This window comes from Prosopis cineraria, unplaced genomic scaffold (assembly GCF_029017545.1).
Source record: "Prosopis cineraria cultivar Desert tree isolate PC_DT_omini unplaced genomic scaffold, ASM2901754v1 PC2, whole genome shotgun sequence".
NCBI classification, from domain to species: Eukaryota; Viridiplantae; Streptophyta; class Magnoliopsida; order Fabales; family Fabaceae; genus Prosopis; species Prosopis cineraria.
The window spans coordinates 19,898,713-19,919,443 of record NW_026555333.1 but is presented as its reverse complement, the minus strand read 5'-3'; the positions used below and the strand labels follow the sequence as shown (position 1 = coordinate 19,919,443).

The 20,731-nt window shown below is 31.6% G+C and overlaps 2 protein-coding genes across 3 annotated transcripts; both read right to left on the bottom strand.

Annotated features, from left to right (window-relative positions):
• Positions 1 to 659: 659 nt before the first annotated feature.
• Positions 660 to 4,465, bottom strand: LOC129302087 (two-pore potassium channel 1). The gene is made up of 3 exons (XM_054940766.1): positions 4,331 to 4,465; positions 1,891 to 2,827; positions 660 to 981 (listed from the first exon to the last, which is right to left on the bottom strand). The coding sequence occupies exons 2-3, from the start codon at positions 2,787 to 2,789 to the stop codon at positions 822 to 824; spliced, it is 1,059 nt and encodes a 352-aa protein (XP_054796741.1). The 5' UTR covers positions 2,790 to 2,827; positions 4,331 to 4,465; the 3' UTR covers positions 660 to 821.
• Positions 4,466 to 10,140: 5,675 nt separating this feature from the next.
• LOC129303505 (uncharacterized) lies at positions 10,141 to 13,501 on the bottom strand. Of its 2 annotated transcripts, none has more exons than XM_054942866.1 (6): positions 13,226 to 13,501; positions 12,378 to 12,521; positions 11,367 to 11,407; positions 11,068 to 11,127; positions 10,897 to 10,953; positions 10,141 to 10,711 (listed from the first exon to the last, which is right to left on the bottom strand). In XM_054942866.1, the coding sequence occupies exons 2-6, from the start codon at positions 12,493 to 12,495 to the stop codon at positions 10,637 to 10,639; spliced, it is 351 nt and encodes a 116-aa protein (XP_054798841.1). In that variant the 5' UTR covers positions 12,496 to 12,521; positions 13,226 to 13,501; the 3' UTR covers positions 10,141 to 10,636. The 2 variants fall into 2 exon arrangements, with proteins under 2 accessions (XP_054798841.1, XP_054798840.1); XM_054942865.1 differs by having other exon boundaries at positions 12,378 to 12,518.
• Positions 13,502 to 20,731: the final 7,230 nt, after the last annotated feature.

Here is a 20,731-nt window from a genome sequence, read left to right as displayed (position 1 = left end):
GCATGAGTAAGTTGATAACTTTAGTCAATATTACAATATGACTTTTATATTACGTGTCTAAATGATTACGATTATAATTGGTGTCTGGAACGTTCAAGTAGTGAAGACAATGGCTTTAGCATCCAATATTTTGAAAGTAATAAAGCATATGCACTTTATAATGTTGAAGATAAGGTTTAAATGGCATGTTGGTTCCTAAATTATAAATCCAAAAATGTCTAAAACTCTAAACTTGTTTTTGGTACAAGACTCTTATTTAACTTTTTAAAACAGTACAATATTGCCTATACCGTTAACAAATATTTACTTTGACCATTAATTTGACCCAAAAAATTACAAAAATGACCAAGAAAATTTTTTTTTGGACCTTTTCTATAATTTTCAGAGTCAGTGTATGTAACTTCTGATCATTTTTTGTAATATTGTTACTCTTTTTTGATAATTTGTATGTCTTTTTTTGGTCAATTAATAGTTAAAGTTAACTTTTGTTAATAGTACAGGCAATATTGCACCATTTTAAAAGTTGAAATAAAACATTGCATTGAAAATGAATTTAAGTTCTCAGACATTCCTAAAGCAATAGTTTAAAGATGAAAAACCCCTTAACCCAAGATAATATGGGTGCCTTAGACACTTTTGAATGATGACAATGCAGGATCTCTCTCATCAAATCGTAATGCTGATTCACTAAACTTTCCCGATGAAGATGAATTGGATGAAGTTGTAAGCACATACAAGGTGACACAACTAATTTACAAGCAGCATGTAAAATTGTAAATGATTAAATTCATTTTGTTGTGTCATACTCTAATCATGACTATCTAAGATGGATGAGGTGCCTGAGCAAGAGTTATATCAGAAAGCGAGAGAGTACCAGATTGATCAACATCAAGCTCCTCAAACTCCTGCATTACGAGTGAGATATCTTCTTCACTTATCTTCCCCATCTCTCTCAGTTTATAGATAACGAACTCAGCAACCCTGAGAGCAACAACAAAAAAGAGATTTACTTGAAATTAGACCAGCTAACTTACAATCACACGTGTTCAAGCTAAACCTCGTTCTTACATGATTAGATTTTCTGAAAAAGAATCTCACTTTACAGAAGATAGAACAAATTCTAGAATCCTGTTTCCGTATATTAACAATCTGAAATCGAACACATCAATCCTTTTCTTTGAATTAAAGTAAAGAATTGTTCAAGAGAAGCCCATTCCCATGATATGATAAATCATACAGTATGCAAACTTTGAACGCAACTGAGGCACTTGACAGAAAGACTAGTTTGAAATGAATTAGATGCTTGTAAGCATTAATGTATGAGCTAAAAAATATGGAGTACTAAACCTAAGTGGGTTTTTAACTCCTTGTATTTCTTTTGGCATGGCGTATTTTTCAGTTTCACTCTGCAAATTCAACCTTTTCTCTAAGAAAGGAAACATTAACAAAAATATTCCTTCGACAGAATTAACTAAGGCTATGTTTGGTTAGAAGGGAGGGAAGGTAAGGGAGGGGGAGGGGAGCCCCACCCCTCCATTTTTTTTTTTCCATCCAAACAAGGGTTTAAAATTTTCTTTTCCCTCCCCTCCAACCAAACATAGTGTAAGGGATAAATTAGCTATAAAATGACTGACAAGTTCTAGAAAAAAAATCCTTATTTCATGGTTAAAACAGACAAATTCAATCAACCAACAATTTTTTTTTTTTTAAACTGCAGTAAAATTATACTTATATACCTGGCATTCCTAGCCTTTAACTATAGACCAAAATGGAAATGTGCTTGGCTAGGGTCTAAGACCAACAATTAAAATCCTAGCCCAAGGGGCCAACCCATGAAGAGACAGAATATGAAGTACAAACAAACAAGATTTTGAAGAATGATTAACTTACCCAACAGTTCCATCATCATCAAGATCAGCTGCCTCCAAATCCGCTTTGGTTGTCCTCCGTGTAAGAACCATCTTAGTGATATCCTTTTGTCTTTTTTCAGTGGTCAGCTCAGCTATGTAAAGGAAGAGCTGACCTAAACAAATAGGACCTGTCAATATCCAAAACACAGCAAAGACTCTTCCTCCTTCAGTTGAGAAGCTTTTATCACCGTAACCCAGGGTTGTTATTGTAGAACAAACACAATAAAAGGCATCGATAACATCCAACTTCTCAACAGAAACTAAGAAAATTGTCCCCGTAACAATGAGCACCAAAAGTAGGAAAAATACCACAAAAAATTTATATCTCGTCTTATTGACCTCAACCTCCTTTAGAATTTGAGTTGGACCAACTTTATTGTGCCTATGCAGAGCTTTGATTAGCAAAACTTCCTGCTTCTCAACCAAATAGTCCGCTGCTCTGCTTAAGATCAAACCAACTAGTGCCATTCCTGTGAAGACAAAAGCACAGGCAAGTAGTTTTGTGAGGTCACTATTTGGCACAAGGTCTCCATATCCAACTGTGGTCATTGTGACAATTGTAAAGTATAAAGCATCAAGAAACCCCTCCGTTTTCTTTCCTGTGATCTGCTGCCTGACAAGATAGAAGATCACAGCTCCAATACCTAGATACCCTGCAAGATATATAGCCACCTCTTGAAAACTTGGATGTAACTTCCCAAATACGGAGTTGGAAAGTTGAATTGAACCAGCGCCGATCTTCTCAAGAGGGTCAAGATTCGCAAGAGGAGCACTTCTACAACGGACATGCCTTCTCCTGCTAAGCTGGCCATTGGTATTTGGAGCGGATGGATCAGGAGATTGGGGCAACAAGGGCTCCCTTGTACCGTTGCTGGCCATGTAGACAACTTAGAAAGGGAGGACCAATATTAAAAGACCTGATTCAGTTACAGAAGGTTATGAACTAGCAATCGATGCACAAAGTATGATGTGAAGGCATTAAAGTTATGGAGCATATAATTCATGAAACACCAATCGCAGAGTCTCCTGCAAAGCTTCACTGAAACAGGATCTTCACAAAACAACATGCTTGTATTTGAATCTGATTAGCATAAATACAAAATAAGACAGTTGCCTCATCACATTATGAACTACTTTAACTTCATAGCAAAAACTGATGAACAAAGACTGACAAAATTTATTATAATTTTAACACGCTTCTTATAGGGAACTTTGTGGGTCTTATGCGTAAATAAAGCACAACCTCACCTACCAGCGGTGAAATTTCATTTAACTAAGAAAATTGGGGTGGCAAAGATCGTGCACTTGACCACTTAATTAGAGCTTAGTTGTTATGATACCAGTGATGAAACCACAAGATGTTTAGTAAATGACCATAAATAATGTTTTTACCATCTCCAGTACATCAGATACAGCATAAGCTAGACTATATCTCCTAAGTACCAAAAGAAAATAAATCTTGGATATTTGAAGACGACAAGGCAAGAGGTTTTTCTTTGACTTAAGTATTATAACAACAGGAAACGATTGGAATTGCAGCAACGAAGAGAGCATAATGATGTTTTTTTACCTTCCTATTCAGCAAAAATATATGACAACTATGCAAATAAAGCACTAGCAGTAGATGTGAGAGATTCTAAAGCAATACAACTAAGCAACAACAGAGACACTAAATTTCTGAAACACCATTCATTCTTCCTGCCTTAAATCCATAATTTATTGGGGGAAAAAACAAGAACTTTGTTAAAATTTTACATGTCTTGTCAAGTTCATGACATACTACACATGCAAATAAAAGGAGGCAAACGGAACTAGAGAAAGAAATAAAAGATGACGGTCTAGCCTTTTTAACTACCTCATCCAATGACCTCAACTATGGACGTTCAATCTACTCCTAAATCAGGCAAATGTTTATAAGTTTATGCCTTCAGAATCGTGGATTATAACAGCAAGAAAGATTGAAGAAGTAAAATAAATACAAGAATCACCGTCAGCAGATCAAATCTACTACAACTGGACACAAAAATGCTTTTTCTCTCAGCCAAGTCAAAAGAGACGCATCAATTATAAGATAAATCGAATTAGTTAGGATCGAGCTTTTAAGACACAGAATAATCATGATGCTACATAACTGCCGCAAATGCATTCCGTTTCAAGGGTCACAAGAATTTCAGCGATAGCTACGTCGCTTCAACATCTATACACCAAAATTGACAGAGGGATGAGATCAGTAGCTACAGGAAGGGATCTCAAAAACAGGAAACACTTTCTGCTAACTAAGCAACACGAAGTTCCAAATCACTAGGAGTTTAACGTGCAGAAATAGACATTCAGAATCTGAAGATTCCATGCCAAAAATGAAAATAAATCCGAAAGAATCAAATCTAAAGTGAAAATGATGCTCAGAGGGTAGAGTTCACCTTTGGAAGAGAAAACGAATGCAGAATCTTCGTAGGGCTCCTGAAATTCGGACAGATCCTGTGGAATGGAAGGACAGTGAGCAGTTCGCACTTCATTAATCATTATCATTACAAAATTACACGAAAGACAATATAAATATATATACATAAGCCTTTCATTCGGCAAGGAACAGAGTAATACAATTTGGCAAGGAACAGAATAAATTTACTAATTATAAAAATTAGATTAAACAGGTTATTCAAAGTAAGAAATTGACTTTTAAAATAATCAAGTGGCAAGAGAATCGATTCATTTGACTTTAAAAATTAAAAAATTAAGAAATAGATTCAAAATTAATGTAAAAAATATATTAAACTGGTCAATCAAATTCAAATTAGAAAATGGTTCAAGTTAGTTTGAAAAATGATTTTAAAAAAAAGACCTATATCAGTCTGAAAACGAGTCTAAATCAAATCAAAAATAATTCGTTATTTTTGTTACTTGCATAATGTTGTATTAATTTTTATATTTCAAAATATTTCTATCAAGAAAAAAATTATAATAAAAGACTCCACCAAATTTGTGTTTGCTCACAAGAACTTAGGATATTAGGTCCTGCCCTAGAATTAATCCAAATTTTTAAATGATTAAATTGCCCCTATGATTAAAAAAACAACAGTTGAGCAAGGTATTTTTTGCCATCTATATATCACAAGATCATTTGCTATCAATACTTAATACAAAGTCTTTCAGTGTTAATATATCAAACAAGATCTTTCTATGATAATTTATTAAGTTCTGAAGCATGTTTAAAACATATGTAATATTTCTTTTATATATTTAAATATCACGTTTGGATATTCAAATGTTCATTATTAAAATCCTTTAAGGATGCTTTTGGATGTATATGTGATGTTTCTTCCACAATATATGACTATCTTCAGCATGTGCAATATTTCTTTCATATATTCAAATATCACTTTTGCATATTTAAATGTTTCTTGTTAAAATCCTTTATAGACACATTTGAATGCATATGTGATGTTTCTTTCATGACATGTGACTGCTATTAAGCATATATAATATTTCTTCCATATATTCAAATATTAATTTTACATATTCAAATATCCCTTGTTAAAATCCTTTATGGACACCTTTGGATGCATATGTGATATTTCTTTCATGATATGTGATTGCTCTTTATCATAAATGATGTTTATTCTATACATTCAAATATCACTTTTGCATATTAGAATATCCCATGTTAAGATCCTTGTGGATATTTGGATGCATATTCGATGTTTCTTCCAAAATATGCAACTGCTCTTCAACAAAAATGCAATTTTATTTCATATATTTGAACATCACAAATGCACGTTCAAATAAATGAAAGAACGATTATATTTTTTTAAAGGGTGATTGCATTTTGTGAAAAAAAAAAAAAAGTTGCATGTGGTTGAAGCTGCATGCATATAGTCCTAAAATATGACATTAAATATAAAATTTTTAGGATATTCAAAATGATTATTTGAATAAATAGAAAAAAAATTCATTTCCTTTAATGGTAGTTGCATATGATGAAAGAGTAGCATTTGATTGAAGATACTTGCATATGATTATAAAACATAACAATAGATATAAATTTTTAGGATATTAAAAATGGTTATTGGAATAAATGAAAACTAAATTTTATTTTCATGATATCCAAAATACCTATTTGAATATATCTTAGAATTTGAGGTTTAAATATTGCACTAATGTTGTGTTTTCAAAATATTATAAATGTATATTTTAAAAATATTTTCGTATGAAAATACTAAATGATATTCTAAAAATGTAACTAGATATTATGAAAATTTGCTCATTTTTTATTAAAATGCATATGTATGTTCGGAAAATGTAAATGAATATTATGAAAAAATGTTCATTTTTCATGAAAATGCAAATAATTATGCTAAAATTTTACTCTTTTTTTTTTTTACAAAAACAACCCATAGATATTCTAAAAATTTGCTTATTTTTCATCAAAATACTAAAGGATATTTTCAATAGTCACTATTATTATATATAAAGCTTAATTACGCTAACTTAAAGTATAAAGAATAACAAATGAACACTAACAAATTCATTTATTATTAAACAATAACATATTTTTATATTTTTTTGATAACATAAACTATATTACATTACAAGACAAGAATCATAACTTACATAATGGTATGAATATTTATAAAAAGTGTATTGCTTTCAACCCTCTCCCTCTTCTCTGGCCAGCTTCGAACATGGTACCTCATGAATTTGTCATTCAATGATCGACCATGAGCACCAATGTGCCGGCTATTTATAAAAAGTGTATTGATCTGATCAAGGAATTAGTCATTTTTATGTAATAAGAGTGTATTGTTCCAAACTAAAACTAACTAGCCAAGCCTCATGATATACATCAATCATGCTAGAGAAATATAAAGATTATTGAACATAAAAATTGATCATACAAGCTCATAAACCTACAGTTTGCGGCAGTTCCATTTCCATTGCTTCCATTTTCAAGTGGCATGGACTTCCTGGAAGTTGTAAATGGTGCCGATAAGGATAATGATGAAATAAGAAAAGAAAAATATAAAAGCCAGCGAAGATGAAGAAGGATGATGATTGGAGAGGAAGGAGAGGTGATGATGAAAGGAGTGAGGGAGTAGCAATCTGATAAACAGATTTTAGGGTTCATAATTCAAAGTAAGTGGTGTAGGATTGAAACAATTGTCAAAGAAGGAGGATGAGTGAGAGTCGTTGTTCACTGCCAACCTTACCTTGCTCACTGCCGTTGCCATTGTCATCGGAATCACAACTGACCAAAACACTGTGACAAATCAATCACATCGCACGAGACGGGCTACAGAGGATAGAGAGTGAGATGATTTGTGAGGAAAATTTAATCATTTAGTCATTTCATTTAATGACACCACAGGACCTTAGTCCTTTTCTAATTACCAAGTTCCTCTTCACAATTAAATTTGTGGTTAGATATTTTAGGACAATTTTCCCCTGTATCTATCTAAACTAATTATATATATATATATATATAAACTAATTGTATTGCAAAATACATTACATACATAATTAATATATCAGATTGAAAATATCATATTTTAATTTGACTACACTAAGCTATTATATTGGGGTACTTTTTATGGCCATGAGAGAAACTTTTTGCATAAACTAAGAAAAAATGCAAATATAAGGATGGCTCGTATTCGAGAGAAAGGGTGAATTTAATGTTCAAAACATTTGCTTAAAGAGACAAGAGGATATTAGAGTAAAAAATTGGAAACCGTATCATTTGAAATATGAGATTTGTAAGCAAAATAAGAGTCCAAAGAAGAAGAAAGAATACAAAGAATTTATCTTAATTCATTCCAAATATTTAACTTACATCCAATATCTAAGTAAACATTTGAGATTTTTTTAATTATCTTGTTCAAGTTTCACCAGGTACTTGCAAGTTAGAACCAAAGTATTATCTCAAGACTTATTATTGACCTCTTACACAATCCACACTAATTGTATTCCCAAGTTTCTATCAAAGTTTTCCTTAATGTGTTAACAATAGAAGTTGACACGTTAAAATTTTGACAGAAGCAAACCTCAAATTGTTTGAAAAAAAATTAAAATATTAGATTTTTTTGCAAAAAGAAACAAAGTTTTCAAACCAAGATTCAACAATTTCGAATTGAAAGTAACAATAATTGCTTTCTTTACCAAGCAACTGTTATTTAACATAAAAATTTAAAATTAAGTAATAACTTTTGTTAAAACCAATTAAACATTTTCGACCAATTAGCTTATGGAATGTTATTTATAAGACTATTATGAAATGAAAATCATTTCCAACCATATATAGGCTATTGGATTATCATTCCAAATCAATGCAACCACATTCGTGGAAGATTGATACGAGCTAAAATGGCCAGTGGTGTTCAAAAATATATAATAACAACAGCAAGCTTTATCTAATTAGGTGTGATTAGCTATACGAATTGTATGGCACTATTTTATTCTATCATCATCCAAGCTTATGAAATGTTATAAGACTATTGTGAAATGAAAATCATTGCCAACTGTATATAGGTTGTTGGATTATCATTCCAAATCAATGCAACCGCATTCATGGAAGATTGATACAAGCTAAAATGGCCAGTGGTGTTCAAAAATATATAATAACAATAAGCTTTATCTCATTAAGTGTGACCGGTTATATGAATTGCATGACATTATTTTATTCTATCATCATCCAAGCTTTTAATATTGTTAACCAAAAAATCTTGTTCAACAACTTCCATAAATATTTTCTTTATTCTTCATCTACCTCTCTTTACAAAACTCAAAATTATTCATTCCACTCTCCTTACTGATGACTCCTACAACTTTCTTTGTGTATATTAAAACCATCTCAAATAATTTTTTATCATTTTTTTAATAAACGTCATGCTCACATTTTTTTATATATACTCATTTCAAATTTTACCTTTTTGCATATGCTTGCATATCCATCTCAACATTCTTATATTGATTGCTTCAAGTTTATGCTCCTATTATTCATTTAAAGCCCAACGTTTGCTACCGTATAACATAACTAATCTCATAATAATTCAATAAAACTTCTCTTTAAATATGATCTACCTATCTCACATCTCTCTTTGATTTCATCATAGGGAGCACATTGAGTGCTCATCAAATGTATCACCTCAAAACCATCCATATTAATTTGGACAGTCCAAATTTAAATATTTTTTATTTTTTTAATTACAAATTTAAAAAATTTAATAATTTTAGTAGCTACTAAAATGTACAGTTCACATTTAATCAAATTGATCCAAATTTAATATTAATTTTTTAATGATTTTTATAAATTGACCTTACAGATTTAATATGGACTATTTTAAATCTAACAATATAATAAGTTAAAAAGTTTTGAATCTAAACAGTACAAAATAAATCTATATGATTAATTTATAAAAATTTAAAAAAATCACATTAAATTTGAACTGATGTGATTAAATATTAACTGCACATATTGGTAATTAATAAATTTATTAAAAATTTTATCAATTTCTTTTTTTAAAAAAAAAACACTTAAATCTGAACCGCATTCCAGAGAGGTGATGAGTACCTGATGTGCTCCCTCTCATCATATTTTCTTAAGTTGCAGTTATCCATGTGGAAATTTTCAACATGTATATCAATCATTGCTGTAAGGCTTCAAAACAAACAATGTGAATCTAAAACCCGAGTCTTCTTTACAAGATATGTGAATCATTGTAAAGCTTCATAGCTTAGCAAGTTCTTGGGCTTCTCAAGAACTTCTGATCTTAGAGAATATTTGAAGGTGTCTTTGCACCATGAAAGGATCCTGAAGAAACCTATCAGCATGTCATTGACAAGGTCACAGCAGATGGAGCAATGGAAGACTTGCTCCCTAACTTGTGGGACACCACACTTTAATTTCTTCAGTAGTTTTTGACCTACCATACTACAGTATGTAAACATCTCTCTTACCTTTCACCACTTGTGATGAACTTGAACAAATGGCAAGGAATTTTCAATTTCTCATGGAACTCCTCGCTAGAGAAGATTCACCTCATTGCTTGGGACAAAAAGAGATTATGGCCTTCGGCATTAGGCACGACAAATTACAGAATCAAGCTTTTATGATGAAAATTGGCTAGGACTTGGTCCAGAACAAAGGCACTCTATGGGTGTGGAAATGATTTTAATATTTTATACCTTCTATTGCCTCTCGAAGCCTGACAGAACTAGTACAATTACATGGAAATGAGAAGCATGGCAGATTTACTCTCAATAATAAATATATGATCAATAAGATAGCTAATTAATTTGAATTTAAAACTACTAATATTTTGACAGACTAAAAAACTTCTAATATTGATACAATGCAATCCTGTGAGTTAAGCTAATTCTTACGCCAAAAAAACAATTATGTAACTTATGACTCTGATGAAATTATCCCGCCGTGCATTCTTGCTACCTATGTGAATATGACATGGCACAAATGGTAAAAAATCAGTAGGATGAATTCTCGCCTCACTTGTATGCACGGACACGGATTTCCCTGAAGCCATTTAAAACTTTGCTTTGTCGGTATATCTTCCCAGGAAAATCTTTTGAACCGCATCTCTCCTAGTATTCTTAACATGTCACTGACGCCGTACCAATCTGCTCATTTTGCACAAAGCAAACCATTTTCAGGTAAAGAATTTTTACAAAATCAAGGTGGGGTGACCAATCCATTCGTACACATTGATATCGACTTAATTCTCCTGAAACTGATGGCCACAACGAGTGCAGGTGTAGAAAGTAGTTTGCCCTTCATCCGCTGATCGCATCTGTAAATTAAAGTAAGAATATTATAAAGCCTGAACTGCTAAACTTGACCTTCATGTAAATAAATATATGCATATTTTCCTTATAAACAAGTGTGGATGGAATCTAAAAATTGAGTCGCACTGTTCATGATTCATCAATAATGTAGTTTGTTAGAATTCGTGTTATATGAAGATTCTTATAATACCTGTCTGGTATAAAAGTTAGCTTCCCCATGACCACATTTCTCACATTTCTTGTTCACCTGTCAAGAAAAGAAATACATCAATATTAAAATAATAATAATAAGCGAACCATGGATTGAAATTTGAAAGCAAAGATCATGTATGCCCTTAAATCAACCTTGGTGGTTCATTACCTTTGATAATTGCACCTTCTGCTCTTCCATTATAATAATTCCAAGCTCCTTTCTGATATCCTGCAAACAGAAGGGCACATAAAATTAGGAAATATCAGATTCAGCATGAAGTTTGCTACAGTTGCATTTATGGTGCCACAACAAATTTTGTTTTATTGATATCAAATCATCAACCTTCATCCACATTTTGGAATTACTAATTTCATTTATCACATTATATAATGGTCAAAACAAAAACTATATTTGAACAAAATGAATGAGAATACGATCTGCAGCTTATCTAAAGTAATAAATCATACCTCAGCAGAAATTGTGTAACTTATTTCTTTTCCTTTTATATCTGAAGACAAGGACAACCAGTTAGGGAATATTGAAGATCAGGTGAATCATGTTATAACTACATTTACATGATGAGATTTTAATACAAAAAGTATATGAAGCTACACATAAAGCTCAAAATGTACACGTATGTACATGACACAAAATGCTAAATCTGCAAACACCAACACACACACACACTTGACGCTGGTACATTCGGGTCAAAAACAAAAAAACATGGCACATAGATTTCATTAAGTTGGTTGGTACAGCAAATTCATCTCCATGCCTCTCATTTCTTAAAGATAAATCAAGGAACAACTTTGACAGTTCAACCAACTGCATCTTCAATTGCTATTGGACTGTTGGAAAGAAAAAGGGGACTCAGCCACTACTTGGAAAAGCCTTTTCTATTAAACATTAGATCCTGGTTTTTTTCCTAGAAAAACAGAAAATTAAATCAGACTTAGAATCCATATAAAAGCGCAGAACGCATCTAGTGGAAACCTAAAACTCAAGCACACAATGTCAAAAGCACCAAATCACTCACAGAAGAGAATGATCAAGAAATATTTGTAATACTAGGAAAAATAAGTAGCTTAGAAGCCTCCTGAAGGATGATGACATAAAGTTCACGTTCCAAAAGGCAATTTTTAAGAAACAAAAAAACTTTTTATTTTACTTGGATGCTGATTGCCAAGCATATAGACTGTCAGTTAAATACTGTAGTTAGCAGTTGCAAATGCAAACAAGTAGCCAAGTTGATATAACCATAAATTCAGCAGTTTAATTGGGGAACAACACTTTTGACATGCTGAAAAGGACAATGGGGGGACAATTATATAATTTGAGAATGGTAATTGAAAGGGGACACAAAGGTTTAAGATGCTAAAAAATGACCGTAGCAGAAGTTCCATGATATGAAAAATATTTTAATTTGCAAACAAATAAAAAATACAAATCCATCATAAGATGATATTTAAAGGCTTTACCATTAATGTCTCGCTTAGTTTCGCACAATGGGCATTTTGCATACTTAGTAGAAGGAACTTTCAGCATTGTCCCACACAAGTGACAGAACAGGAAATCAAGCCCTCGAGAATTAGCCATCAGCTTCTCCTCCAATGAATAATCTGCTGGCAACACTTTCTCAAAATTAAGGTATGAAGGTAATTGAAATTGAAATAACATGATAGTGAGTGGTTTCAGGTATAAACTTGAATTCATAGAGTAAAAAACTCAACAATCCAGCATACAATCAATAAGTGAACTCTGAGTATCCATAACCAAGTATAACTACTATCAGTAACTGTACAATTAGTGTAACTACTTGGCTAACTAAGTACTCCCTCCACTCCTTATTATAAGGCATCTTCTAGAAGGGATGGATGTCCTTATTATAAGTTGGGTATTGGAAAAATCGAAAATTTATTACATTTTCAGACAAAATTAACTACTTAATCACCTTTCCTTGCAATAATAATTGATATCATGACATAAACCAACAAGATAAGTGAACATAATATGAAAGAAAAACCCATGATCAAAAGCTTTCTTGTGTGTACAGTAGCAATGGTTATGAATTTACATGGATTGTTTATCTATTCCACTGATCAGGTGATTGCAATTCCCTCAAGAAACCATATACCAGAAGCTAATTGAAACAAAAGTTAACAGTTGCTAGCAGGGAGAAAGAGCTACAGTATGACAGGGCTAGTTAATACAAAGAAAACGAGATGGCTACTAGGTGCATGGTTCAAATAATATTATCGTGTATCACATTGAACTTAAGTTTAAAACTAGCAAAGAAATTAACCAAAGAAGGAAGAAGAAAATATACAGGTCTGGGCGATGGTCAAGTGAACGAGAGAACTCGGAGTGATAGTGGTGCGAACGCAAGAGGGGGGGTAAATGCCGAGGAGGAAGCCGCAGAGACGATGGTGCTCTGCCTCTCCCTCTCAGACTAATGAGAAGCCGGGCAACGACTACGAGAAGGACAAGCGCCGGGATGGGCAAACGGAAGAGCACGACGGCCGTGGGCGGAGACGGGAGAGGGAACTGAGTGAGTGGATTTGTGAAAATGGGATTAGGGTTGTTAAATTCAAACTCGCGTCGCAATTTTCTCACAGCGATCCGTCCAAGATTCCTTATTTATAGGCGTTATATAAATAAGTAATTATTTGCGTATAAAAAATAAGTATTTATTTTGAAAAAATTAATTATTTAATTTTTATAAGTTATAATTTTAATTTGATAAGCGTATTCATTAAAACTCAGTTGATTTGTAAAAAGTCCATTTATATTTAGATGTACATTCTTTTAAAAGTTAGTTTAATAAATTAAAAATCATTTGAACGATATATAATGAAAAGTATTTTAGATGCATAATGATTAAAAAATATGATTTTATAATTTATAATTTTTATTTTTATTATATACTCCTTCCGTTTAAAAATATAAAGCATTTTTAATTGAATTTCATCCTCAATAAAATAATTACCTACTTTTAAAGTAATTTTATTTTTTTATATTTATTTCTATTAAATACCCTACAATAAATATAAAGTTATTATTAATAAGGACATTTTAAAAAAAAAGTAATGATTACACTTCAAAAAATTAAAAATGCTTTACATTTTTAAACATCCAACTCCTTAAAAAATGCTTTACATTTTTAAATAGCAAAAGTAAAACTTTATTTAGTGAAAAATATATAAATAATATAAAATTTAAGATGATGAATAATAATTACATATAAATATTTGTATAAAAACATAATATTTGAATATATATATATATATATATATATATGTAAATATAAAGAGTATATAAGAGTATACTCTATACATATTTGTGTGTGTATTTAAAAAAAAATTTTGACAAGTTCCGTTGTATCCAAGAAAAATTGACATTTAATTTTATTCAAAATAATTAATAATTAATAAATTATGATCATCTTCAAAGTATAATTAGTATTCCCTTTATTCAAAAATATAAAAAAAAATTTGGAATTAGATGTTAAAAATATAAGATATTTTTAATATTTTAAAATATAATTCATGTGTGTTTTTTTAAAAGTACCTCTAATAAATAAATAATTTTATATTTATTTTAAAATAAAATATTCTCTTAAATAGAGGTAAATATAAAAAGATGAATTAATTTAAAAATAATTAATTACTTTATTAAAAATTAAAATTCAGTTGAAAATATTTTATATTTTTTAATAAAAAGAATAATGTGCTTAACAAAACAAAATGGTCTAGGAGGCTAATATGGCAACTCCAAAATTTTAGGATGTAGTTTGGTTTTCAATTTGTTCAAAAATTATTTTTTAAGACTTACAAAAAATTAATTTGAGAAAAGTTAATTATTATAATAAGATTTATGGTTGAATATGTTTTTATCAAAAATTGATAAATTGAAAAATATTTGGATAATATATAATCATAAGTACTTTAGATATATATATGTGTGTGTGTGTATTTATTTATTTATTAAAAAACATGTATTTTCAAAGGAGTTCCCCATTTTGTTTCTGACAAATACTTCCCCCGTTCTTATGCATAAACGATCTGTGAAGCTAAGTACATATAATATCTTTTTATAATATCTTTATCTTATGAACGAAAATGAAAGAGGGAACAAGAACTCGCGGACTGGGCTCACTTTCTTGTGGGTAGGTCCCAGTTCTTTTAACCTCAATGCAAAAGCAACTAAGGAAGAGCACAAAACGGAAATAACAGACCCACAAGACGGATCCATAACCTGGTAAAAGGCAACAAAAGAAGTCTGCCCAAATCAATCAAGCCCATCAACGATCAGAACAGCCAAAATGACTATGTCAACGGAGCTGCTAGAATGAAGGAAAATAGATAAATTTATGCACCTAATCCTAACGTCCGGAGAGCTGAAAATACTCGTACTAGAATCAAACAAAATTCTCAACCTCTTCTTATCCAATCAATAGATCATAGTAGACCACCAGACCCAATGAAAAGTCAATCAGTTGTTCCAGAAACCCTATTTAATGACATTGCTACAATGGATCACCAAACCGATGCCTTGGGTCCTGTTAAAGCAAATAAAATTCCTCATGAGAATTATGATGATGAGTTTTTGGATGATGATCTCTTGGATGGGGATTTCCAGAATTAGTCTCATAGTAATGATTTTGATGTTGAAGAGTTCAATGATGATCAAATTGAAGAGTCAGCTCAATCTTCCAACATGTAATCATATCTCAAGTTTATCTCCTCCTTTTATTTATTTTATGGATATTATTTGCTAGAATTGTAGAGATACTTGTTGTAAGAGCTTTCCTAAATATATTGGAGAGATAACTAAAAACTTATAATACTCAAATATTTGTCTTACTGGAAACTAGAGACAGTAGGGCAAAAGCAGATAATATTGTCACTTTGAAGCCACGGGTTATGCTAGTAATATCTGGATTTTATGAAATAATGATATTGTTAATATTAATTATATTCATTTTAATATTCAATTACTTCACTACAAAGTTAACATTTTAGCTACTAACAATAGTTACATGCTCTCACGTGTTTATGATGATCTTATTCCATATAATTGTGACCTTCTTTGGGATTCTATCATCTCTTTAGCTCACAATACTATTATTGATCCCTAGCTTATTGTTGGATATTTTAATTCTAACCTTTATTGTGAAGATAAGTCTAGCGGTGACAGTTATAATTGGAGATTTATGAAACAATTCAAACGCTGCATTAATTCTTCCAATCTTCTTGAATTAAATTACCATAGTGAAAGATTTACTTGTGAAAAAGGAAAGGTCAAAGAACGTTTGGATTGGGTTTTTTCCAACACAAATTGAAGACTTAAATTTCATCAGGCTGATTCTTTTCATCTTATCAAATATGGCTTAGATCATGGTCTGATTAGAATTCAACTGGAGAAAAAGGAACGTCATGACTACCACTCTATACCTTTTAGATGCCATGTGACTTGGATGCTTAATAACTCTTTCCACCCTCTGGTTAAGGAATCTTGGATAACTGAGGATTGGATTGAAAGGGCCTCTAATTTAGCTAATGCTGCCCCTAAATCGAACAAGGAGAAAATAGGCAATAGCTCCTTCAAAAAGAATAGAATCTTGTGTCACTTGGAAAGTATTGACAAAAGTAGAAATACCATGGACAATTACTTTTTAAGGAATCTGGAAAAATCGCTTTGGGAGGATTATAACCATACCCTCTTACAAAAAGAACTGATTTGGTTTTAAAAATATAGATGTAAATGGTTAAAATAGGGCGATCAGAATACTAAATTCTTTCATGCTACATCTGTGATTAAACAGAAAAGGAATCTTAAAAGATGAAGAAGGTAATTGGGTTCACGACCCTATCAAGTTGAAAATTATGGCTGCTTCTTATTTTGATAACCTCTTCAAGGAGGATACCAATGCCAAGCAAAATTTGATTACCGAAAGAAGCTTTCCTCTACTATCTTATACCCAACTTCAATGCCTTCACAAGAATGTGTTTGATGATGAAATCAAAAATGCCGCTTTTGATATTGGAACCTTTAAAGCACTTAGTCCTAATGGTATTAATATGACTTCATTCACACATATTAGGATGATTTGAAACATAGCATTTTTAAATTTGTCAAAAAGGTCTTCAATGATCCTGAATCTATTGGGTTAGTTAATGAGACTTTCATCACTTTGATCCCCAAGATTGATGACCCTACTTATTTGAAAGATTTTCGTCCTATATCTCTTTGTAACATTAGCTATAAAATTATGACTAAAATTCTTTTTAATCGCCTTTGGGCCTATATGAATCACTTAATCGGTGATAATTAATGTGGCTTCATATAGGGGAGACAGAGTAGTAACAATATCATCATTACTCAAGGAATCATCATTACCCAGGGAATCATTCACTCTATGAGAAATAAAACGGGTGAAAAGGGATTCATGGCTATTAAAGTGGATATTGAGAAGGCTTTTGACAAACTTTCTTGGAATTTCATTGACGATACTCTTAAGTTTATTTGATTAAGTAATCACCTTAAAAACCTAGTCTATGCAGCCATCTCTACCATACGAATGCGGGTCCTTTAGAATAGAGTTCCTTCTGAGGAATTCACATCTTCTCGAGGCATCCGCCAAGGGGACCCTCTTTCTCCTTACCTTTTTGTGCTTTGTATGGAACGTTTAGGTTATTGCATTAATAGTAGCATTGATAAAAATGAATGGATGCTGATAAGACTAACAACTAATGGGCCTTTAATTTCTCACTTATTCTTTGCTAATGACCTTTTACTTTTTGCAGAGTGTTCACTATGTCAAGCCATGATCATACAATAAGGTCATTCTGAATTTTGCAATGCCTCTGGGAAAAAGATTAACACTGATAAATCCAAGCTCTTTTGTTCTAATAATGTTAATATCAATAGAGCTATGCCAATTAGTGATGAGTTAAGGATTCCTCTCACTAGCAATCTTAGCAGATATTTTGGAATTCCCATTATTCATAAAGGGCTTCCAAGATTACTTTTACCCCTCTTCTTGATAAGACAAGCTTAAGGTTGTCTAACTGGAAAAGCCATTATCTAAACTTAGTCAGGAAATCTATTCTCATAAAATCTATTCTTTCGGCTCTCCCCAGCTACATCGTGCAAATTATGCTCCTTCCTGACAATGTTCTACTTGAATTGGAAAAAAGTTTTAGGAGTTTTCTTTGGAATTCTTCTGATGACATAAAAAAAACCGTATCTAATCTCTTGGGATTGTATTACTAAGGACAAAAAGGAAGGTGGTCTTGGCATCAAGAAGCTTAAGAATTAAAATATTACATTCATCATGAAACTCTATTGGGGCCTAATTTCAAAACCTAATTGTCTCTGGGTGTGTATCCTTTGTGATAAATACAAATGCAATAAACCCAAAATCATAATAGTTGTCAAACCTAATTCTTGCTCTTATACTTGGAGTAGTATATGTAAAGTTTGGGATAAATTTATGCATAATGTTGGTTGAAAATGATAAAGGAGATCAAATATCTTTCTGGTATGATCTGTGGTCTCCGCTCCTGAAACCTCTTATTAATTATGCCCTACCCAATGCTGACTCTATGTTACATGCTAGAGTCACTAACCTTTGCAATAATGTAAGAGGATGGAATATAGATCTTCTAAGCCATTATCTATACTTTGATGTGATCAAGCAAATATTCATTGTTCATCCTCCAAATCACCAAAATGAAGATGATGTTAGTATCTGGAGGCCCTCTTCTGATGGCAACTTTTCAGTTAAATTTACTTACAAAGCTTTGGAAATTTATTAAGAGTAAAATCACTTAGATATCTGGTCTAAGATTTGAAAATGGCCCACTTATGAGAAAATAAGACTTCTTTTAGAAAGCAGCTTGGAATTGTCTTTAAAACAACTACTCACACCCTATTAGGGACTCCACACAAGCCAATTCCTACCCTTTTGGTTGCAACTCCTCCAACTCCACTATTCATATTCTAAGAGATTGTGAAAAAGCAAAAGAGGCATGGACAAAATTGATCAATTTTACAAAACTCTTCACTTTTTTCTCCCTTGGTTTGCAAGACTAGATAATTTGGAATGCAAAGAATGAAGTAGGGAACTTGCAAACAAGAAGAACATCCTGGCAAAGTCTTTTCGCTCAAGTTTACTAGAATATTTGAAAAATTAGATGCAAGAAGCTTTATTCGAAAAATGAGATCCTGGATAGCAATATTGTCTTCTCCAACATACAATAAATCAATAGCGACATGAAGCTTCTTTCCAAATTCAATCTTTTGAATAAAGGAAGCACTAATTATGACGTTAACTGGAAACCACCTGAAATTGGTTGGGCTAGACTTGACATTGATGGGGCAGTTAATATTAATGGCATTGCTACTTGTAGAGGCATCATTAGAGACGATAACAAAAATTGGATTAAAAGTTTTTCCAAACACATTGAATATCTACCCAGTACTACAGCTGAACTCATAGGAATCTACGAAGGCCTTATCCTTTGCTGGAATGAAAGGTTACCTAAAAGTTAATGTTCATATTAACTCGATAGAGGAATTATCTCTCTTTACCTACAATTATTCTGATAGTCATCCAATTATCTGACATCATCAGAAACATCAGCGAACTCACTCTAAGGGACTGGGTGATCACTTTTGATCACACGCACAAAGAAGCGAATAGATACGCAAATCACCTAGCACACTAGACAATTGATGATAATTTTGTTACTACAATCTACCATGTTCCTCCACATGATTGTAGAAGCCTGTTGGCTTTAGACATAACTAGACCTTAGTCTTTTTGCACGGTTTAACCATGGCCTTGTATTCAAAAAAAATATATTTATCTTTAGTACTTACTACAAATCATGAATGTTTTTTTTCGGCCAATAAATCATGAATGGAAAAATTTTTAAATTGATTGGGTGCACTACATCATTTATAGTTTGCCTAATGAAAATATAACATTCAGATAATATTAAATATGAATTGATTATGATATTAATAATAGTATAAAAAAATATAAGAAATTAAATATGCATTCTATTAAAAAAAATAAAATTAATTAAAAAAATTTTCACAAGATTTTATTTAGATTACTTAAAACATTTTAATTGAACAAACTATAAATAATATAATGTATTTGATTTATCTAAGTATTTCTCTCATGAATGTGTTTAAGTGCAGAACAACAATGAATAAAGCAATGATTACATTAAATGCATGTGGGGGCCACTTAGTTAATTTGTCCAATGCTTTTAATTAGATAGAATTAAAAAAGGGAAAATAGTAATCAAACACCACTGGTTATCGACACCAACCACTGGAGACCTTGTCGCAAGAGCCCTTACCGTAGGCTAGCCTGTGGCCAACCACTAAAGCTTCAACATGAATGATAATTTTTTTAAAATAAAATTAGTAAAGGTGGCCAAGGGAGGTTTGATCCCATAATACCTTAGCCACCTAAAAAGTTTTATAGCAACCAAGCTCATTTTATTATGTATGGCAAAATGTGTGTGTGTGTGTGTGTGTGTTTGTGTAGCAATCCAAGTTTTTAAACTACTTTCATATCATAACATAACGATGTATTATTAATTTCAAAATGGCACTTATTATTTTACTAATATTACTTATTTTTCTAACATGATCAATTACAAATTTGAAGCTTTTAAAACTTCATGCATTTTATTTGTTAAAATCTAAATGTATTGTTGTCAATCACAAAATGATTATTGTCAAAACGTGAATGAATACTTGTTGATAAATAACTAACACTTGTATAATTAAGCCCATCCTATCACCTTTT